The 20734-nt window shown below is 36.8% G+C and overlaps 2 protein-coding genes across 2 annotated transcripts; both read right to left on the bottom strand.

The window, feature by feature from the left end:
• Window positions 1–251: 251 nt before the first annotated feature.
• On the bottom strand, window positions 252–1381 carry LOC143530648 (uncharacterized). Its single transcript, XM_077026128.1, has 2 exons — window positions 797–1381; window positions 252–722 (listed from the first exon to the last, which is right to left on the bottom strand). The coding sequence occupies exons 1-2, from the start codon at window positions 1379–1381 to the stop codon at window positions 252–254; spliced, it is 1056 nt and encodes a 351-aa protein (XP_076882243.1).
• A 9876-nt stretch (window positions 1382–11257) lies between these two features.
• LOC143530638 (uncharacterized) lies at window positions 11258–20397 on the bottom strand. The gene is made up of 5 exons (XM_077026122.1): window positions 20101–20397; window positions 16685–16909; window positions 15710–16018; window positions 14753–15088; window positions 11258–11678 (listed from the first exon to the last, which is right to left on the bottom strand). Exons 1-5 carry the CDS (start codon window positions 20395–20397, stop codon window positions 11268–11270), a joined length of 1578 nt encoding a protein of 525 aa, XP_076882237.1. The 3' UTR covers window positions 11258–11267.
• Between the last annotated feature and the right edge of the window lie 337 nt (window positions 20398–20734).

Below are 20734 nucleotides of genomic sequence, written 5' to 3'. Positions count from 1 at the left end.
CAATACCGGTACCGTACCGGCACCGATCGAAATAGTTTGGTCGGTATCGGTACGATACCGAGCATATCCCTGAATTGTATTATACACAATAAGAGAAAGATGAACTAAACTTAAATTTTGTATAATTAATATTCATACATCTTAAGTCCCACTTTCCACATGTGCAGGTTCTGTTAAGCAAGTCCACTGAAACATCATCAAAATCATCTTTAACTTGGAACACATTGTATGATGATGGGAACACTGTACTTTTAAAAGCCAAATTTTTTTGCTTTATCAAGCTTATCTTGTATCCTTGGGCACACAACCACATCTTTAGCTACCATTTCAGAATGCTTTTCAGTTAGTCTAATCATTGTTGAGACCAAGATATCCTCTAACATGTAGATAATATGCTTAGATCTAGACTTAACTATGGATCCATTAAAAGTCTCAGCCATGTTACTTACTATGACATCACAACATGTGTGATTTTTAAGAAAGCACCTTACAAAGCTTTGAGGATTCTGTTTCATGAATGCCTCTACCGCGCCAACTGATATTTCTTTCTTCTTGCTAATGGCATCATTGAAGTCAGCCTCATTATAAGCCCTACATGCCTGCCAGAAATACGCCTTTAACTCTCCACCCTTGAAATTCTTATACCAATTTGCAAATATGTGCCTTGGACAGTTTCTATGTTCAGCATTTTTCCAAACCAATGAAACGGCATTCAATAATCCCTGTCACATTATAATTATAATAGTTAAGACTTTAGAACTTATATAACTTAGATATCAAAAAATTAAAGTCATACCTTTTGTTGGTCAGAGATAAGTGTCCAGTCCTTTCCACCATCTTTGACCTCTAGACCTTTTCTTAGTTCTTCCATGAACCATTCCCAACTATCAATAGACTCACCTTCAACAACAGCCCATGCCAAAAGGTACATTTGGTCATTGGCATCTCTTCCAATTGCAGCCAGTAACATACCTCCTAAAAAGGTTTTGAGAAAACAACCATCTAAACACAACAATTTCCTGCAACCAGCTAAAAAACCCCTCTTCACCCCATCAAAATACACAAACAACCTAAAGAATGTCTCCAAATTTGAATTCGGGTCCTGGTTATTGAACCCCGGTGGGGCAATTAGCAATTCAAAGGTTGAAGTTGGACTTTCTTTTTTTAAAGCTGCCAAGTAACACCCAATTTTACTATAATGATCCCTCATTGACCCAAGAACCATCCTATATGTACAATTCTTGGCATTATAAGCTAACCATTTATGTTTCTCTTTAACTGCTTGCTGGATCTCCTTAGCATGCCATATAGGATTAGCTCTAAATAATGCTAAGAAGTCTTTAGCTATATACTTAACACTCAATTGTCTACTCTTTGACATGTTTCTCTCGCAGTTGTGCTTACTTTTCACAGTTTTAACCATATAGCAACTCTTCCCTTTGTGATATGAACAATACAGGAGAAATGGACACCCTCCCACACATTTGTAACCTACACGCCCTTCTCTACTTTTGTTACTTGTATTAATGTAAACATTCCTACCATTTGAGATAGCATACTTTCTAACTGAATCTTTGAAAGCGTTCCTGGTGGGGAACTTTATCCCAACAACCCATTTAAACTTAGACTAGTCAATTTGTTCATTTACAACTAGAACACCTTTTTTGTGCTTGTTTCGTGTAATGTTGTCATCTTCACTCTCTCCAAGTGTGTCAATATCAACATCAGAATCTTCATAACTACTAGATGCTTCATTAAGTGCATCACCAGATTGTTTTAGACATTCTTCAAGTAATTTCTTATTTAATTCAGCATTTTCTTCATTCACTTGTTGTATCTTTACAACTGAATCTATCCACTATTCATCGTCATTGTCAGATCCATCATCATACAAATCACATTTATAAGACAAATCATCAGAATCATCATCTTTTTAACTCTCTGAATCTGACCCGAAATCTGACCCACCACTACCTATTTCATCTTTATTTGATTTAAGTGGTGTGGTTGCAACCTTAGCTGGTGATCCAAGTGTTAAACGTATAGCCTTAACTGGTGATTCAATTCTTGTAGGTGAATTCTTAACTAGTGGAACTTGTTTTCTACCTGTAAGCTTGGTGTACTTCTTAACTTCTGAACTAGGGCTCAAACAAGCTCCTCATTGGGATTTAGATGAACTTGGCTGGGTAATGAGATGGGCTTGAGGGCTACTGGGCTAGAGGGATAAGGGGCTGGTCTTGAGGACTAGTGGAATGGGCTTTGGATTTCCGTATCTTATCAGTTTGAATGTATAAAACTATACCTTGTGCAGAACTAGAACCAACCAAAGACACCATCTCAGTGACATCTTTATCACTAAGTAATAGTTTCAAACAACCATCATCGGGAATCTTGCAATACATCCAAAGATCTTTCGAGTTGTATGAGCCATACTCCACTGCATAACCTAGTAATTCAAAGTATGAAATTTTATCAAATATAAACTTAATGAGGTTCTTTTTCCCCAGCACACATTAATTTCGAGGGGTGAAACTTCAAATTTCCCATTAGTCTAGAAGGATATTTTCATGCAATTCTCCATTGGATTTCAATCGTCGAGCTTAGGGCTTGTTCTTCATTCAGAAAGATTAGGGCTTGATCTTGATTAAGAGAGGTTAGGGTTTCTTTATTTTTGTATCCAGAGTGAATGAACTATTATGTTCACAAATTTGATTAAGTATATTGAATAAAAAGAGTTATTTATATTTATATGGACAAAGATCCATATTGGATGCCACGTAATAGGTTTTTTGACATGTAGGATTGACAAGTCAGCATGCCATTAACGAAGTTACTAGTCTGTTAGTCGTGGCTCAATGGAATAAAAAATGATAAACATGGGACCGTTACTAGCCAATTCAATAGTTAGGACCAATAGAGACCAAAAGGTGAAAGTTGGGACTATTAATAACCAATACACCTATTTAATAAATATTTAAATGTATGATTTTGGTGAATGATTATATAAGCGATCAAATGTTTGATTTTGGTGAATGATTATACACCTCAAACTTGTACGTAGTCGCCGGAGAATATGTAAGTTAATGAATCATCCAACATGACAATTTATGTTCTATATAAATATTAATCATACAAGTAACTAGACCATAGGTTCTCATACAATTTGCGGGCGACATTTACTTTACTTTTTCTTTCGCTTTGGTTAAGGTACGGTTTCTATTTTCGTTTACTCTTATTATTATTCTTATTCCGTTACTTTGTGGTACGGTTTCTGTTTTCGTTTACTCTTAGAATTATTTATATTCCGTTACTTTGTGGTACCATTTTTGTTTTCGTTTACTCTTAGTATTAATTATGTTCCGTTACTTTGTAATACAGATTTTTGTTATGCGTCAGTTATATTTTGAGTTCAGTTATTTTATATAATATATTTTGTAGCATGCAATAGATTATATATTTTGTACTCTTTGTTGCATGTTCCCATTTGAATATATTTAATTATATGCTTTTAGCTTTAGTACTCTGTTACTTGAGTATTTTATGACTTGTCGTTGGGGCGTCAATGACATGGCACTTGTAGTGACAGTTCGTAATTAAAGTTTACGGCATCTCTAACTAGTACTTGTGTATTATTAGGTCCACTTAGGGGCGTATGGATTTATCCTAGTTCTGTTCTAACTTCTGACTTCTGGGGTTGGAATAATGCATGTACGCCACTCGGATCATCTCATAGGTGCATGGACTAGCTAGCTGTGTACCCCTTTGTTTATGGCTTTTGGTGCTTCTGTGTTACACGACCTATTTTATTACTATTACATCACGGTCGTTTAGTTTAGTATTTTTATATGTGATGTGTGTCTAATAACCCTATAACAATGACCCTCACAACTAAGCTTTAATATTAAAACGAAAATCCTAAAACCACACACAACCAGCAAGTGTACCGATCGCAAGTAGTATAGACCTAGGAAGTCCGAGTATCGAACACGTGGACACGTAAGACGCTAACGATTACTAACCCTAGACAAGACCTACCTTAGAATAATATTTAATTGATTTTTGATTTTTAATTACTTAACAGGACTAACTGGACTAACTAACAAAACTTACCAAAAATAGAAAACTTAACGGAAAACTAACTGTGTTAACTTAGGATGGAGAAAAACGTCTACCTAGGTCTGAATCAAATTGTAGGCCTAACAAGCTAATGGATTGAATGACTTCAAGACACCGGTCCCTAAAGATGACACGACTAAGGATCGCTCGGGCTCACTGGATCACCTCTCGGTCTCACTCAACAAGCCTAAACTACTCAAAATCGCCTAAAACGACCAAACCAGGAAACAATTGCTAATGTGTTCTAATGCTAGATCACCTCTCGGTCTCACCAACACTCGACCCTAATGGAAATGAATACTCCACAACCAAGGATAGAGGAACAATTCAACTTAAACCAAAATAGATCAACTAGTCGCTCAAAACACCTAAACCTGACAAGAAACGAACTCGCTCTCGCGCAATCCTTATTCTAGCATGTAAAGGGAATGAGACAACCCTAACTTATTATCACCTCTCGGTCTCAAATAAGGTGTTTAACCACTGTACTTAATCCAAATAATCATGCAACAAAACCCTACGGTGGTACCTACCGCAAACAAACCCTAAACACTAAGTCTAGAATCAAACAATGCATCGATCAATTAACACAAAACTAATCAATCAACACACGGGGTTCATGCAATGAATTACCAAAATTTCTAGCCCTTAAACACAACCTATTTCATGTCTAAATCAAACTTTACAATAGCAATTAAGGTCTATTAATCAAACAATCCATAAAACCTATCAAACACTAACAATAATCATCATTCCTAGGTAGAACTAACAAGTTTAGCCGAGAATCATAATTGGACAGCCATGAACCTTTAATAAAACCATTAATAAACTCATATTAAACATCAATTCAAACATTCAATAATCAATACTAATCAATAACAAGTCAATATCTCAAGTAATTGCAAAAGTACTAATCAATTGAACAAGTAAATCAAAGTATATGAACAATGAAAAAGGTGTAAGGATATGGATGTTTATGGGCTGCTCATGGCTGTAAAAACTGATGGTGAATGATCCCGAGGCTTGGTTCTTGTGTCTTCTTCCTTCCCTAGCCGCCACAAGCTTCAAACCCTAACCGAAAAAACTTTTTTTCCATTCCTTCTCCCTGCTACTGCTGCGATCGGAACTTTGCTACCCTAGGGTTTTTTTATTTTTTTTCTTTTTATGTTATAATATTGTAAGTAATGGGCTTTTTCATGAAGTACACGGGCCGGGCTTTGAGTCTTGTCTTGAAATTGTATGCGTAAAAGGGCCGTAAACTGCTCCAAAAGTCCTGTTTTCTTCAATCTTTCACCCATAGCCTACAAAATAAAGATTAATATGTAAAAGCTATCTAAAACGAGTTAAAACATATAAAAATTAATATAATACGTAGATAAAACGTGCGGAAAATACGTGTGTTTTACAACACATCAATATGCTTTTATTATAGTTTTGATTTATTTTCAATATTTTTATATATACGCATCTAATTATGTTCTGATCGTGTATCGAATTATGGTAAGCATATGTTTCTGATTTGGTGTGGGTTTTGAGTATATATTCGAGCTAGTTTTAGTGTCAATTTAGTCCCTTCTTCAGTTCAATATAAGTGTTGTTTTTTTGTATGTCTGTCTTTACATGTACTATTGTTCTTTCCGTTACTGGTCAATTTTTGAGTCAGTCGTGTTTTCTTGTTTGTGTTTTTCTTATTTTGTTGACAGGTAATATGAGAAATCAAGTAAAAATGAATTTCAAGAATAAGGACTTTAAATATTTTTCGTTTATTTCAGAATTTAATAAATTTGACTTAGGAATTTCGTTCGGTTTGTTTTGACTCATTGGTTGCCTTTGGATTCTCTTTATTCCTTTTAAATGGATTGTGTTTTGTTTATGATATCTGTAATAGTGACACGTCATCCTGTTCCGGGTTGGGGTGTTACATGTATATTAGTAACTAACATATAGGTACTATAGCCCTGGTATATAACAAAAAAGTTATACGGAAATCTTTGACAAAACCAGGTATAATTTAGCTATTACGTATCGAGTAAACGATTAACTGAATGATACTGATTATGACTCGGTTATAACGGGGGGGGGGGGGCATTTATAAGTGATATATGCATATTAGTTACTAACATATCGATATTATGGCCCTGGTATATAGCAAACAAGTTAAACGGAAGGAATTTCAGTTAACAGTATGCTATGATATTAAACATAAACGCTAGATCTCATGGTTTCAAAATGATTCGGAGAAAAAAATAGCCCTAACAAACCAAGTATACCTTAGCCACTACGTTTTGAGTAAACAATTAACCGAATGATACTGATTATGACTCGGATAAATCGGGAGGCCATTTATAAGTGATATATGTATATTAACATATTGATATTATAGCCCTGGTATATAGCAAACCAGTTAAACGGAAAGATTTCCAGTTAACAGTACCTTATGATATTAAACGCAAACGTTAATACCAAAACAAGTATTGTATCACAAGTCAAGCCAAAAAAGACATGTGAAATAACTATTTGAGATGTTTTAAGCAATTTGTGAAAATATTTTGGATTTTTACAACAAGATAGTACGCTTTCTTTAGTTTGCAAAATTAAGCCAAAAAACACTCGTTTTTGCGTTATTTTTCACACCCGAACTATTTTTTTGGTCAAAAACGAACCCACACATAAAATGGACTCGGGAATGATCATTTATGCACGTAAAACGAGAATTGGAAGAAAAAGAGGGACTTGTGGGCCCCCTTACTTGCGATCGAAACAAGGGGGACCTCACCCCCTTGTTTTCTTTCAATATAAACAATCCCAATCAACAAGTTGGAAAAATATCTTCATTTTAGAATTTGCTCCATCTTTTTCTTCAAGTTTTTTAGCCAAAACCTAGGTAAGGACATGAAAAACCCTTCAAAATATAACCATGAAAAACCCTTCAAAATGTAACAAAAATATATTTTTATGCTAAACCTGTGTGCTAATCTGAATCATGAACTTTTTTGATGAAAAACACTGATTAAAAGGTTTAAATCTTTTTTTAGAGATTAAAAACTCGGTGTAGAACCCTAACCGAAACCATATTTTACAAGGATTGATTATTGATGTTACATTCTTGGTTTTGTTGTACTTGAATGGTAGAGATACTATCTAGCTAGCCAAGAACCTGAAAACAATAGAAAAGGGCTTAATCAATCAAAAAACGCAAAGGTATTAACCGAAACACCCGTTGAGGGGATGTTTGAGTTTAGACTATGAGGTGCTTATTTTTAGACCTTGAAAATTTTCAAGGACATTAGGTACTATATGAATGAGTCTCTGTTCAAATTTGAGAATATTTTGATAACCTAAGAATTGGCGATTTTATTGCTGTTTATTGAGGTTTTATTGAGGTTTATTTGTGAAAATTAGCAAAACAGCTTGAAAAATTTTTCAATTTTGTGGAGGACTCAGGTAAACCATATAAGATCACACACAAATTTTGGGGTCAGTTGATGAACCCTAGCTATAGTTTTTGGATTCTCGTATGATCATGTTTTAAAGATTGTTTAGTGCTAATAAAGGTGTTTTAGCCAAATAGTTTGGTTCTGGAAATTTTATAGGGATTTTTTGAAGCTATTTTGACCACTAAGAAAAATAATCGGATTTTTTGGGTATCGTTTGGTATAAATGGACAATTTATTGATTAAAAATAGCATTTAAAATGAATTTTTATAAATTAATAAATAAGTAAATATTTTCACAAAATATTTTTATAAAAATATACACTTAATAATTAGCAAGTGTGTAAATTTTTGTAATTTAAACATGTTCAGATAAAAAGTTGTACTAATTTGAAAGTTAAACAAATATAAATTTTGATAAAAACCGAACATTTTGAAAGAAATTCGGACAATTCGGGTAAATTATGCGGGTTTTTCTCCAAACCAGTCTGTATAAAACGGAAACAAGTCCTGTAGTGAATCCAAACATCTAAGCTCTAATTTTTCTTTATAGTTTGAGTCATTTTATCAAACGACACGTTTACTCAAGTTTGTGTAATTCTACCTGTTTTCGAAACGCTTAAACGACCAACTTGGCCCAACACGCGAAACGGTAAAACTAAGCCAAAACCGATTTTGAACATTAGACATTGTACAACCACAATCTGAGAATAATGACATGTTCTAGGCGAAACAATTACACCAGACTTGATATATAACTCAATTCAGTCTGGAGGCTACACTAGTATTAACAATATGGTATCGATTTTAGGAATCGGATTATCGGCAAGATGTACTAGCTTTGACGTATATTGTACTGACTCTATCGTTATAATGTGAATTTCATAACCCCTATTTTTAAGCTGCTTTATGAACGTCGGGGTGAAAAGCATGTTTATGTATATCTATCTGGAAACGCATTCTGATGTGAATTGTCGAAATGCTAACACACGAAAAGTCCCCACAAACACAGTGATTAACCATGAGCCGTTGGCATGTGGATAGTATTGTTGGTTTGAAAAATTCAATTGGGCCGGCACGGATGCGGAGACATTACTCCAATTGCACATGACTATATATATACATACACGCTATGTAGTGTTAGGCATAGCTACTTGGGGCATGTCGTGGGCGGATAGGGGCCACGGGATGACGTGGCAATGGAGGCCACATGGTATAAATGCACGTAAAGTTTTCACTTGTAGCTTAGTGTAATTACATCACATGCATATCTATTATGATGATTATGGATACGCTTATCAGATTTTTCGTTTAAACTTGTGAAACTCAGCAACTATTCGTAGTTGATCCTTTTTAACATGCTTTTCAAGTATTCCTGAATTGGAATGAGATGTTATGTGCTTTGTAGTCAAGTGGTGATCGATGCTGTTGTAGATACATGCAAGTATACTATTAAGGATAAAGCGGCTTAAAGAACTGGTTTATGTTGTGATACACCTAGTTGAAACAGGAGTGTAATGTGATGTAAATTAGTTTGTTAATGTTTCTTTATAAACAATGTGGTTAATACTAGAGGGTATGTTGCATTCCCGTTTTACACTTCTGCTACGGCTAGTCGGGTCAAGACAACTTTTTTAATGGTCTTTTGAATATGGATCATTGAACCATCTAATAATCTCTATTTATTTAGTATGACTCAGACACCCTTAGAAGAAACCCATTGTATATGAGAAACCCTCGTGCCTAACCTGAAACCATTATTTTTTTTTTCACAAGTGAAACTTGTGCCAAGACCTCTTTTTAAATGAGTATATAAATGTCTCACCTCAACAAGTTTAAATAGATTTCATTGGCTTTAATTATGTTTATATAAGTACGTTATATAATAAAAGCAAAACTTTTAATAGTTTACCCGTAATAATAAAAAAACAAATAAAGAAATAGTTTGATGAGTTTTCTTTAGAGTTAACTGCATGGTTATTCCTTGAGGTTTGCACATATTGCATACTTGATCCCAGAATTTAATTAATTACAAACTTGATACTTAATGTCATAAATTTATTACTAAGGTGGTGCAATGCTTGACTTTTGTACTCATGGTGGTCCTTACCCACTAACGACGTTAAATTTTTCAGTTAAGTCTGTGTAAAATGACCCAACTACCCGTATAAGAAAGCAATAATAATGTCTAATAAAAAATAATAATAATATTTATAATAAATAATAATAATAATAATAATACTAACAACAACAACAACAACAATAAACTTTGTGAGCCCACCATACTCTTCTTCTTTCCCAACCTCCACCGTCACAATCCACACCATAACCACCTAACCCACACCACCCTTCTTCTTCTTCTCCAGTACTACAACCCCTAGCTTTGAACCATCACCATCATATTCAGCCCTAATATGGCACTTCTGTAACCATAGACACACCAACACCATTTATTCAGCAATATGAGAAACCTCACACAATCCCTTATGATTTGTAAACAATGATGGTTTTCCAATGGGGATAATGATTTTATGGTCTATTGTAGAAACTGTGGCCGGTGGAAACATGAAGTGACTGGTGTTTCAGAACTGAAGTAGTGGCTGTTGGGGGTAACAGAGGTGGCAGATTGGTGTCTGATGATGGTGGCTTGTGGAATGGTTTGATTTTGTTCATCGATTGACTTCGTGAAGAGTTTGATATTTGCTGGTCACCATTGACTTCGAGAAGAAAGAACATAGGATTCAGTGAGTATCTGCTACTTTTACACATTTATTTAGATATATGTATTAACCCACCACCACTTTGCTTCTCAATAAATAAAAATCCCAAATTAAGTTAGGATTTGATTTTTATTTTGATTTTGTAGTTATTGTATGAAATGCATGAAACCCTAATGGTGGTGCTGATGTGTAATGGCGACAGCGGTGGTAGGTGGTGGTGATGGGTGACACCGGAAAAAAAGGGTGGGGTGGTTGTTGCAAGTTTATGGTGGATGGTGAGGAAGGAGAAGAAGAAGTGTTGGTTGGGGCCCACTCATGTATAGTTGTTATTGTTGTTATTATTATTATTATTGTTTTTATTAATGGTACTTTGGTTATACACATACCTAACTGAAAACCTTAACAACATTAGTGTGTAATGGCCATTAGGGTACCAAAGTCAAACATTTTGACCACCTTAGTAATAAATTTATAACTACAAGTATCAAGTTTGTAATTAGTTAAGTTTCGGAATCAAGTGTGCAATATATGTAAACCACAGGGACCAACCATGCAATTAAGCCAATTTTTTATATTATTTAAGGAAAATTTCTCACACATTTATGACAAAATTAGAAAATGTTTGGGTTCCCTTTTTTCTTTTTTATGTTATCACTATATTGTAGCAAATGTGTTTCACATTTAGGTACTTTTATTCATGAAATATGTGACAATTTTCACTTACAACTACTCTCTAAAAAACACAGTACACACTCATACAATTTAAAGAACATTTTTTGAATGCTATAAAACTATTAACAAAATAAAATTTTAAACATAGCCTTAACATTATTTCCATACAAAACCCACTTTCAGTATGCATCTCATAATCTTCTTTAAGGGTTTTCAAACAACGTAAATCACTTGTCATATTTCACAAAATCGGCCTTCTAAAGTGGGCTTGAAGTATGTGTGACGGAAGTTTGGTTATAGTGTTGTCTCGTAATTTTTTTTAGTTTCAAGCCTCCCCTTCAAGTCTAGCCTGAGTAAGCCCAACACATGCATCAAAAAAATCCTCCGCTATAAAATGAATTGAAAATATCTGCAAGCAATTAACACAATTACGTTGAAAACATTGTGCTATAAACAATCTTCCATATCCATGAATCCGGTTTGTAACCGCTTTAACACACACAACTGGGTTATCAGCTTGAGGTGTAACCGTGTTCTCCACTCTATAAAAGTACCTTCGGGCCATAACGGGCAGTTGCTGACTCAAATACTTCATATTACTCTCAAACTTTGTTGCGGGTAAATCCGTGTCAATCCAGTTGTCTCTCAAGTAACTCGAACCCCAAAACGGGCTTTTATGTTTTAACTTGGGTAACCTATGAGGTTTCCAAACACATATAACCCTTCTTGGTAGGATCTCTGTGACATTCGTGAAAAAACCGGATACACCTCAGTATTCACAAATCGAATAAGCATTTAACTGCTTACTGCGTAACGAACGGACGGATAACCAAACGGGTCTGGTTATGACCCAAATATCACGAGGGGCCATCTATAAGTGATATACGTTTATTATAAGCCATCATATTGGTATTATGGCTTTAGTAAGAAAGCAAACCAGTTAAACGAAAACATGCTTGTTTAACTACTCGGTATGAACTTAAACGCGAAAGGTAGTTACCAAACAAGCATTGTATCATCCGTTAAGCCGAAAAAGATTTACAAAACACTTATTGGGAATGCTTTAAGCGATCCATGAAAATATTTTCGATTTTTACACACAAATACTATGTTTTTATAAATTTACACAAAAATAGTCGAAAAACACTCGTTTTCGTGCTATTTGCTGTACCCGATGTATTTTTCGCACTAAAAACCAAACCCAAAATACTTTTGGAATCGGGATTTCACGTTCGGGCATGCAAAATGAGACTAATGGGCCAAAATTGGGCCCAAAGGGCGCCCAACAAACCTAGCCCGCCAAAGTGGACTTAAAAACCCCTTAAATCATATTTTTTTTATTTTAACCATTTATAAGATATTTTAGTGAGAAGTTCTCACAGATTCTGGACCTCCACATCTGGTTCTACCAAAACTCAGCCTAAACCCTGGTAAATTTCTTGATTTTAATCAATTTTTCAACTTGTTAATCATGTTTAATCATATAAAAACATAGTTTGATTGCCAAAAATCACTTCTAACCATGCAAAAACCTTAAAAATGGTCCAAAAATATTTTATGATCCCACACATGGTTAGGAACCTGGTTTGATAGTTTTTTGGCCATAAACACGGATTATAGGGTTTAAACAATGTTTTTGCGGTTTAAAAGTTCGGTTTAATACCCTAGCCGAAACCCTAAGTTAAGAGGCTGCCATGTTGATGATACATGCTTGGTTTATGATATAGGTCCTGTACTTAGCTTATATAGAAGAACAAGAACCCGGAAATTGGATTAAGGGAGCGAAAACGAACCGAAACTGCTAAGGTAATACCGAAACACTCGATTACGGGCTGTTTAGGTTAAGGTTGTGATGTGCATATTTTTAGGTCTTGAAATTTTTCAGGGATATCAGAGACCTTGTCATTGAGTCCCTGTTCAAATTTGGTAATTTTTTGACCATCGGAGAATATTTGGCGAATTTCTTACCGAATTGGGATGTTTAATTGGGAAAAATAGTTAAAATGGTTGAAAAATTATGAAATTTTGTTGGGAAGTTAGAATTAATATATTTTGATCACATATTAAATTTGGTATCATTTGGAAAAGTCTAAGGGTGTTTTGTGTATATGCGTTCGTATGAATTTTTATAGCCGAATTTGGGCCAAAAAGAATATTGAAAAAGCTTGTTGCATTTTGGAATTGACACAGATGCTTTTGGGATATAATTTGAACATTCAAAAATTTTTAAGGAATTTTTGGAAATCGTTTGGGATAAACGGACGATTTTCAGGCTAAATATAGCTGATAAAATGAATTTTAATAAATTAATAAATCAGTAAATAATTCCAGAAATATTTTTATAAAAATCTACATATTTTATTTGATAAGTGGCTAAATTTTCATAATTTAATGATTAATAGTTAATTAAATATGCTAATTTGAAGATTAAACAAATTCATTTTTAATAAAAACCTGCAAGTTCGCGAGTAACGAACCTACGGGAATATCAAAACACCAAGAGTGATCAAAAATCATATTTTTGGATTAATTAAGTAAAAACGAACCTTTTTATGAGAAACCTGGACAATCTGGATAGATTTTGCGCGTTTCTTCTCAAATCAAACTGAATAAACGACAACGGGCCCCGTAGCTAATCCGGGATCCCAATATGTGATCTTTCTTTATAACTTAATCATTTTATTAACCAACACATTTAGCCAAGCTTATTTTCCCATAACTGTTTTCTGAACGCATAAACGAACAACTTGGCCCAGCTAGGAAATCGGGAAACTGAGCCAAGTTCGGTTTTAGGTATTAGACATTGAACAACATCACAACCAAAGCCTATTGACACTTTCTGGGCGTTCCAGCTATACCCAGATTAGTTATACAGCCCAGTTTAGTATTGAGATTATAATAATATTAAAATATTAATATTATTATAATATTGATTATAGGGACTAGTAATTACGAGGTAAGCAAACCCTGAAATGTTACACTACTGATTACTGATTAAATGATGAGTTTCATGACCCCGCTTTAAAGTTGCTTTTATGAATTTTTGTGGTGAAAAACATGTTGATACACTTATATATATGCTCTGAATTGTTTGATCATGGGAATTATCTAATTGCTAACACACGAAAATCCCCACCAACACAGTGATTAACTTCGAGCTGGTGGCTTGTGAATAGTACTATTGGTTTGACAAACCCAAACGGAATCCTCCTGGTTGCTGTGTCACATAGCGCCGTTTGCACATGACCATACTTATACAAACAGGCTATGTAGTCTTAGACATAGCTACCGGGGCATGTTGTGGGTGGAAGGGGAGCTAAAGTGGTTGATTGAGCGTGGGAAATGGATGCACACAGCACAGACGGTCAAGGCTTCACTGTAGCTTAGCATAATTACATCATAAACATACAAACAAACGTACTTGTGAATGTACATATATACATACTTGCGTACTTACAACTGTGATTGTTGTACGCACAACTTATTTTTGAAACTTGTGAAACTCACCAACTATTTGTAGTTGACCCGTTTTAACATGTTTTTCAGGTACTGGATTAGATTTGAAAGTCAATGTGCTACCTGTTTGACTTCCGATCAATGCTGGGTGAATTGATGCAAGTGTGCTAGTAAGAAGTAAAGTCGCTTAATGAGCTGGATTTAGTTTGTATCACCTAGTTGTAAACAAAGTTAGATTGATGTAAAATATTGTAAACTAGTTTGTATTATTCTTTATAAACAATGTGGTTGATACGAGAGGTGTCTGTTACATTTCCGTTTTACGCTTCCACAAATCACTCAACGGGGTGTGACAATCTCTGTTATTGTTTTCTCAAAAACATTATCATTTTGACGGATCAATAATTCATAAAGTTGTTCCCATACGTACTTCTCGAGCCCGGGTGGATCCATCCGGCCTGCCTCGGTCCGGATCTTGAGAATTATGATTTCTGATTTGGTTTCGGAAATAAAGCGTTTAACGTCTTCTATAACGACATCAACACCGTATGTGCTTAAGATCCCATGACACACTTTTCCCGTCTCTTCAACACGAATATCGAGAACACGGGCCCTTGGTGGGGAACCCTTAGAGTGGGTCAGACTCAATGAGAAAGAAGACAAGAAGTGTGACAATTTTCTCTGATATATCTTCCAAAATGCAGTACAAGAATATAAATATGCAACACACTATGACTTAGTGTACCCCACCACGATAACTAGCCACTTATTTAGGAACACTATGCACTAACCCACTACTTTTGCAACAAACAATTAAAACAAACATGTAGAAAATAAGAAGATGCACTAACTAAAAATAACATGCAATTTGACTCAACCAACTTCACGTCAAAAAGGCATCCTATTCCAACAACTTAGCAGGTTTATGGATCTTCCTTTTGGGCATGCTAAATGGCTCAGTCGAGCTTGATAACTGGGCTGCATCAACAGCCCCGCTCTTCACAAACAGATCGTCCTCGAGCTGGGTTCTAGGGGCTGCCATAACTATTGGGAATTCTGCCTGAAAGTTTGAGTATCGTTCCCATGTAGCTTCTTCCATAGGTTTATTCTTCCAAGATACCAGTACTTCCTTTTAATCTCCTTCTCCGCGCTCATCAATTATGGCTTCCGGTAACCGAGAGTAATTTCCAAGATCATTGATTTCTGGTAATGGAACGGAAGTAGGATTCCCATGAGCTTGGCGCAGTAAGGATACGTGAAAAAAACGGGATGAATACGAGAACCTTGTGGTAGCTCCAATTTGTATGCGACCTGACCAATACGTTCCAATATTTTAAATGGACCATAAAAACGTTTTGCTAATTTCTTTGATTTCCTGAAAGAGACTGTATGCTGACGATAATCCTTGAGACGTAGGTACACCATATCACCAACCGAGAATGTTTTGTCTATTCTGTGAGCATTAGCCAAACTTGTCATCCTTTGTTGCGCTCTTTTCAAATTATTTTTAAGCAACACACGTAGCCTGCCAAGTTCTTGTAGCGAGAAATCGATGGATGGAGTGTCGGAGGATCCCGGAATGTAAGGATTGAAGTCAGGTACTGAACGACCATAAAGAGCCTGAAAGGGGGTCATATTGATAGCCGAATGATGTGACGTATTATACCAGTATTCGGCTAGATATAGATAATGACTCCACAGGTGTGGTTCATCACTTGCAAATGACCGGAGGTAGTTTTGAAGGCAACGATTGACTACTTCCGTCTATCCATCTGATTGAGGATGGTAAGCCGTTGAAAACTTTAACCTTGTTCCCACCTGCTTGAAAGGCTCCTGCCAAAACTTACTTAAAAATATTGAATCTCGGTCCGATACAATACTTTTAGGCATACCACGTAGTCAGTAAATGTGCTGTAAAAATAGTGTAGCGAGGGACACCGCACCGAACATGGGTGGTAAGGTGATGAAGTGAGCGAACTTAGAGAAACGGTCCACTAAAACCAATATGGCTGCTTTACCGTGAGACATTGGTAACCCGGTAATAAAATCCATCGTTATGTCTTGCCATACACTAACCGGAGTGGGTAAGGCCTGTAGAAGGCCATATGGCTTGTGGTTAGGATATTTCACTTGTTGGCAGGTTTCGCATTTTCGGATAAAGTCGCTGACATCGGCTTTCAGTTTTGGCCATGTAAATGAAGACGAAAGCCGTTTTACCGTATCTTTGATACCGGAGTGTCCTCCGACCACTTATGAATGGTATTTTGAAAGAAGTAAGTCACGAACCTTGTTATATTCTGGAACGAATACTCGGTTTCCCTCGATGACCAGACCATTAATTTGTTTGAACCGTCCGGTCCTCAACAATTTAGTAGTCAACGACTTGCCTTCTACTAAGTTATAGAACCCTTTTAGAGCTTCCACCATGTCGGGTTGAACCGTTGAAATGGCAAACACAGTTGGTTCCGGTATCCGACTAAGCGCATCGGCAACCCGATTTTCTTTTCCTGGCTTGTAAAATATTTCGAAATCATAACCAAGGAGTTTGGTTGCCCATTTGTATTGTTCGGGAGTTTGCACCACTTGAGAGAGAAGATGCTTCAGGCTGAGCTGGTCGGTAAAAATCTTGAATTTTCTACCGATCAGATATTGACGTCATTTTTTAACGGATTCCGTAATAGCATATAATTTCCGAACATACGCCGAGGCTACTTGCATTCATGGGCACAATATTTTGCTAAAGAAAGCAATGGGATGATCGTTTGAGACAATACCGCCCCAATGGCTACATTTGACGCCTCGGTGGTGACTTCAAAAGGTTTTTTAAAATTCGGTAAGGTTAATGATATTAAGGATACCATTGCTACTTTGAGTTGTGAGAAGGCTGTAGTGGCCTCATCAGTCCACTTAAAGGTTGGTGATTTTAGGAGGTCAGTAAGAGAAGTAGCTAAACGAGCGTAGTCTCGTACAAATCGGCGGTAATTAATAGCCGGTGAGACCGAGAAACCCACGCAAAGTGGTCATGGATGATGGCTGTGGCCATTCTTGTATTGCTTTTAATTTATCCGGTTCAGCCTCTACTTCTTTCGCCGAAATGACATGACCCAGATATGATATCGAGTCAACCCCAAAAATGCATTTTGAAGGTTTGGCAAAAAATTTGTTCCCTGCCAATGTTTCTAATACCAATTGCAAGTGGTGGTAATGCTCACTACGGGATGCACTATATACTAGGATGTCATAAAAAAACTAGTACATACCGACGAAGTGCGTCTCTAAACATGTCATTCATGGTGGCTTGAAACGTAAACGGTGCGTTTGAGAGACCAAAGGGCATGACTAAAAATTCGTAGTGGCCGTCAACGGTTCGAAAAGCTGTTTTGTGGGTATCGGATTGTGCGACCCGTATCTAATGGTAGCCAGAAGTGAGGTCTATTTTGGAAAATATGGTTGCACCATGAAGCTCGTCTAGCAATTCATCAACTATAGGGATGGGAAAACGATATTTTACAGTGATCGAATTTAAGGCTCGGTAGTCAACGCAGAAACGCCATGACCCGTCTTTTGTTTTTTTACGAGTAAAACGGGTGAGGAGTATGGATTGGTACTTGGTTTGATCACCCCAGCAATGAGCATTTCCTTGATGAGTGTGGTTATAATATCCTTTTGATAATGTGGATACCGATACGGCCGTACATTAACCGGTTTAGACGTTGGGAGGGTATGGATGTGGTGGTTTTGGGGTCGGTTTGGTGGGAGTGTAGTAGGGTTGGAAAAAATGTGAGCATAAATAGGTAGGAGTTGTTGTATGTCAACATCAGAATGTATAGGAGTTTCGTAGGATGATTGGTGGTCAGTGGGGTTTGTAGGTTGGACATGTAGAGTTTGACGGGATGCAATACTATGTTTTGCAAGTAAGGTGTGGAGCATGGATGTAGATACTTGGCTAGATAGGTTTTCACCTTTAAGGTAATGGCCTTGGTGCCATGGTTAGAGGTGATTTGGGGGATGAAAAAGTCTGCCAAAATTGGGCCTAAGGTTCTCAACCAAGCAAGGCCCAAAATAAGGTCCGCTGGCCTTTTACAAAGCCGGTAAAAGACACAATTCTTGGTTGTATGATATTACGTGAACTACCGGTATCTATGAGCACCTGAACCGGCTGGCCTTTTACAAAGCCGGTAACCTGTAATGCTTGAGGTGATGAAATCCTAAAGTAGGCTGCCGATGAGAGGGCAAATAATTGAGGTTCCGAGTCCGCGGGCGGTGATTCTGTAGCCGGTGTTTCATTATGCTCGACCTCTTCGTAGTCGACCACTAATAGGAATTGTGGGGGATTGCATTTATTGCTGGGGAAATACTTCTCCGGGCAGCGGAAGCATAGACCCTCACTATGGCGTTTTTGTAGTGCGTCGGGTGAGAGTTTGGTAAAGAGCAGGGGGTTCTTTTGTGTTGTTGGTGTGGGTAATAAAGGAGCAGTGGGTGTTTTATGGAAGGTAGATGAGATTGGGTTGGTTGAAGGAGTTGAAGGAGTGGTGTAAGATCTAGGTTGAAATGTTTTTGGGTTGGCTAGGTTTAGTTTGTCTTCTACCAATTTGGAGAGACCGTAGGCTTGGTGTAGGGAAGTTGGTTTGAGGATGGCGAGTTCGGATTGGATTTCAGGTTTAAGGCCGAATAAGTAGCAATTAAAGAGTGATTCTTTGGGTAGGCCGGCTATGCAGTTGCAGAGTTTCTCGAATTCCTTCTGATAAATGGTTACGGTTGAGGTTTCTTTAGTTTGAATAAGGCCGCTTGATTGTTCGCGAATGTAGATGGACCAAACCATAACTCTAGATCACGGGAGAATTCGGGCCAAGTCCCGGGCAAGTCATTATTGTCTAAGTATTTGTACCAACTTAGTGCCTCCCTTGTGAAGTAGAATTGTGTCAAGGAGACTCGCTCGGTTTCAGGGATGCGATAGTATTTGAGGTAATTGTTGGCTTGGAAAATCCAATCTAAAGGGTTCAAACCATCGAACATGGGCAGGTTAATTTTTGGTTGTCGAGGGTTGTTTGTGTCAGCAAGGGAAGGACCGAAAGAACCGAAGGAAAGGGTTTTTGGTATCTCTTTTTCTTTGTCTTTCATGATGGTGGCGATAAGTTTATTGGAGAGTTCTATTTGTTGTTGGAAAGCAGTTTGTAGGGATTGAAATTGGGCATCAGAACGAGCTTGGGTTTGGGCAGCGGTTTCGGAATTATGCGAGAGAAGCTGAGCAAGTTTCTCACGTAGAGAATGAAAGGATTCATCGGAAGGATCTTTGCGTGGAGGCATTGGATTGAAGCAATGAAAGCATCAATTGGTGAGGAACCCTTAGATTGGGTCAGACTCAATAAAGAAAAAAGATAAGAAGTGTGATAATTTTCTCTGATATATCTTCCAAAATGCAGTACAAGAATATAAATATTCAACACACTATGACTTAGTGTACCCCACCACGATAACTAGCCACTTATTTAGGAACACTCATGCACTAACCCACTACTTTTGCAACAACCAATTAAAACAATCATGCAGAAAATAAGAAGATGCACTAACTAAAAAAAACATGCAATTTGACTCAACCAACTCCACGTCAAAAAGGCATCCTATTCCAGCAACTTAGTAGGTTTCTGGATCTTCCTTTTGGGCCTGCTAATTGGCCCAGTCGAGCTTGATAACTAGGTTGCATCAGCCCCACATACAAGTTGTTGGTAAACGGATAACGACTGACATTGGGCAAACGGACGGGTAATCATCTCGATTCCAATCTTGTTGGTGGCGGAGCTGTGGGTCCCGGGCCACACTATCATGTTGATACGAGCTTTCTTTGGGTCAAGGCTTGACATCCAATTTTTACGATCTCTTGGGTGCCAATTGGATCCAAGGTAGCCGGACCCGCATCTTTCTTGCATTTCTCTTAATAAGGTCTTCTCAGCGATGACCGTCTTTAGTCGGTCGATCTGTTTACACCACAGAGCTCCCATTATTGGTTTCACTAGAGGATGGGAACATTTAGGTAGATGATTTGGCTGGTGTACATCTTTATAACGTTAATAATGGTGTGGATTAATGTCTTTTAATGTAAAATGACTAGGTTTTAAGAGTGTTGGTGTAATTGTTTTGAGGGTCGGATTATTGGTTGGAGATTAAATCTATTTTTAGTAATTTGAGAATGTCTCAAATTCCCAAATTAATAGGAATAAAAATCAATAGCTAGTAATGAACCAACATATACATATATGGAGAGAGAGACGTATGTAAACGACAAATTAGAAAAAAATAGATAAAATTAAGAAAAAAATTTAAAAATAGTGGAGCCTT

This window comes from Bidens hawaiensis, unplaced genomic scaffold, assembly GCF_021521415.1.
Source record: "Bidens hawaiensis isolate Kalapana, Puna unplaced genomic scaffold, B.hawaiensis_p1.1 tig00000657_1, whole genome shotgun sequence".
Classification (NCBI taxonomy): domain Eukaryota; kingdom Viridiplantae; phylum Streptophyta; class Magnoliopsida; order Asterales; family Asteraceae; genus Bidens; species Bidens hawaiensis.
This window is presented reverse-complemented; position numbering and strand designations above follow the sequence as displayed.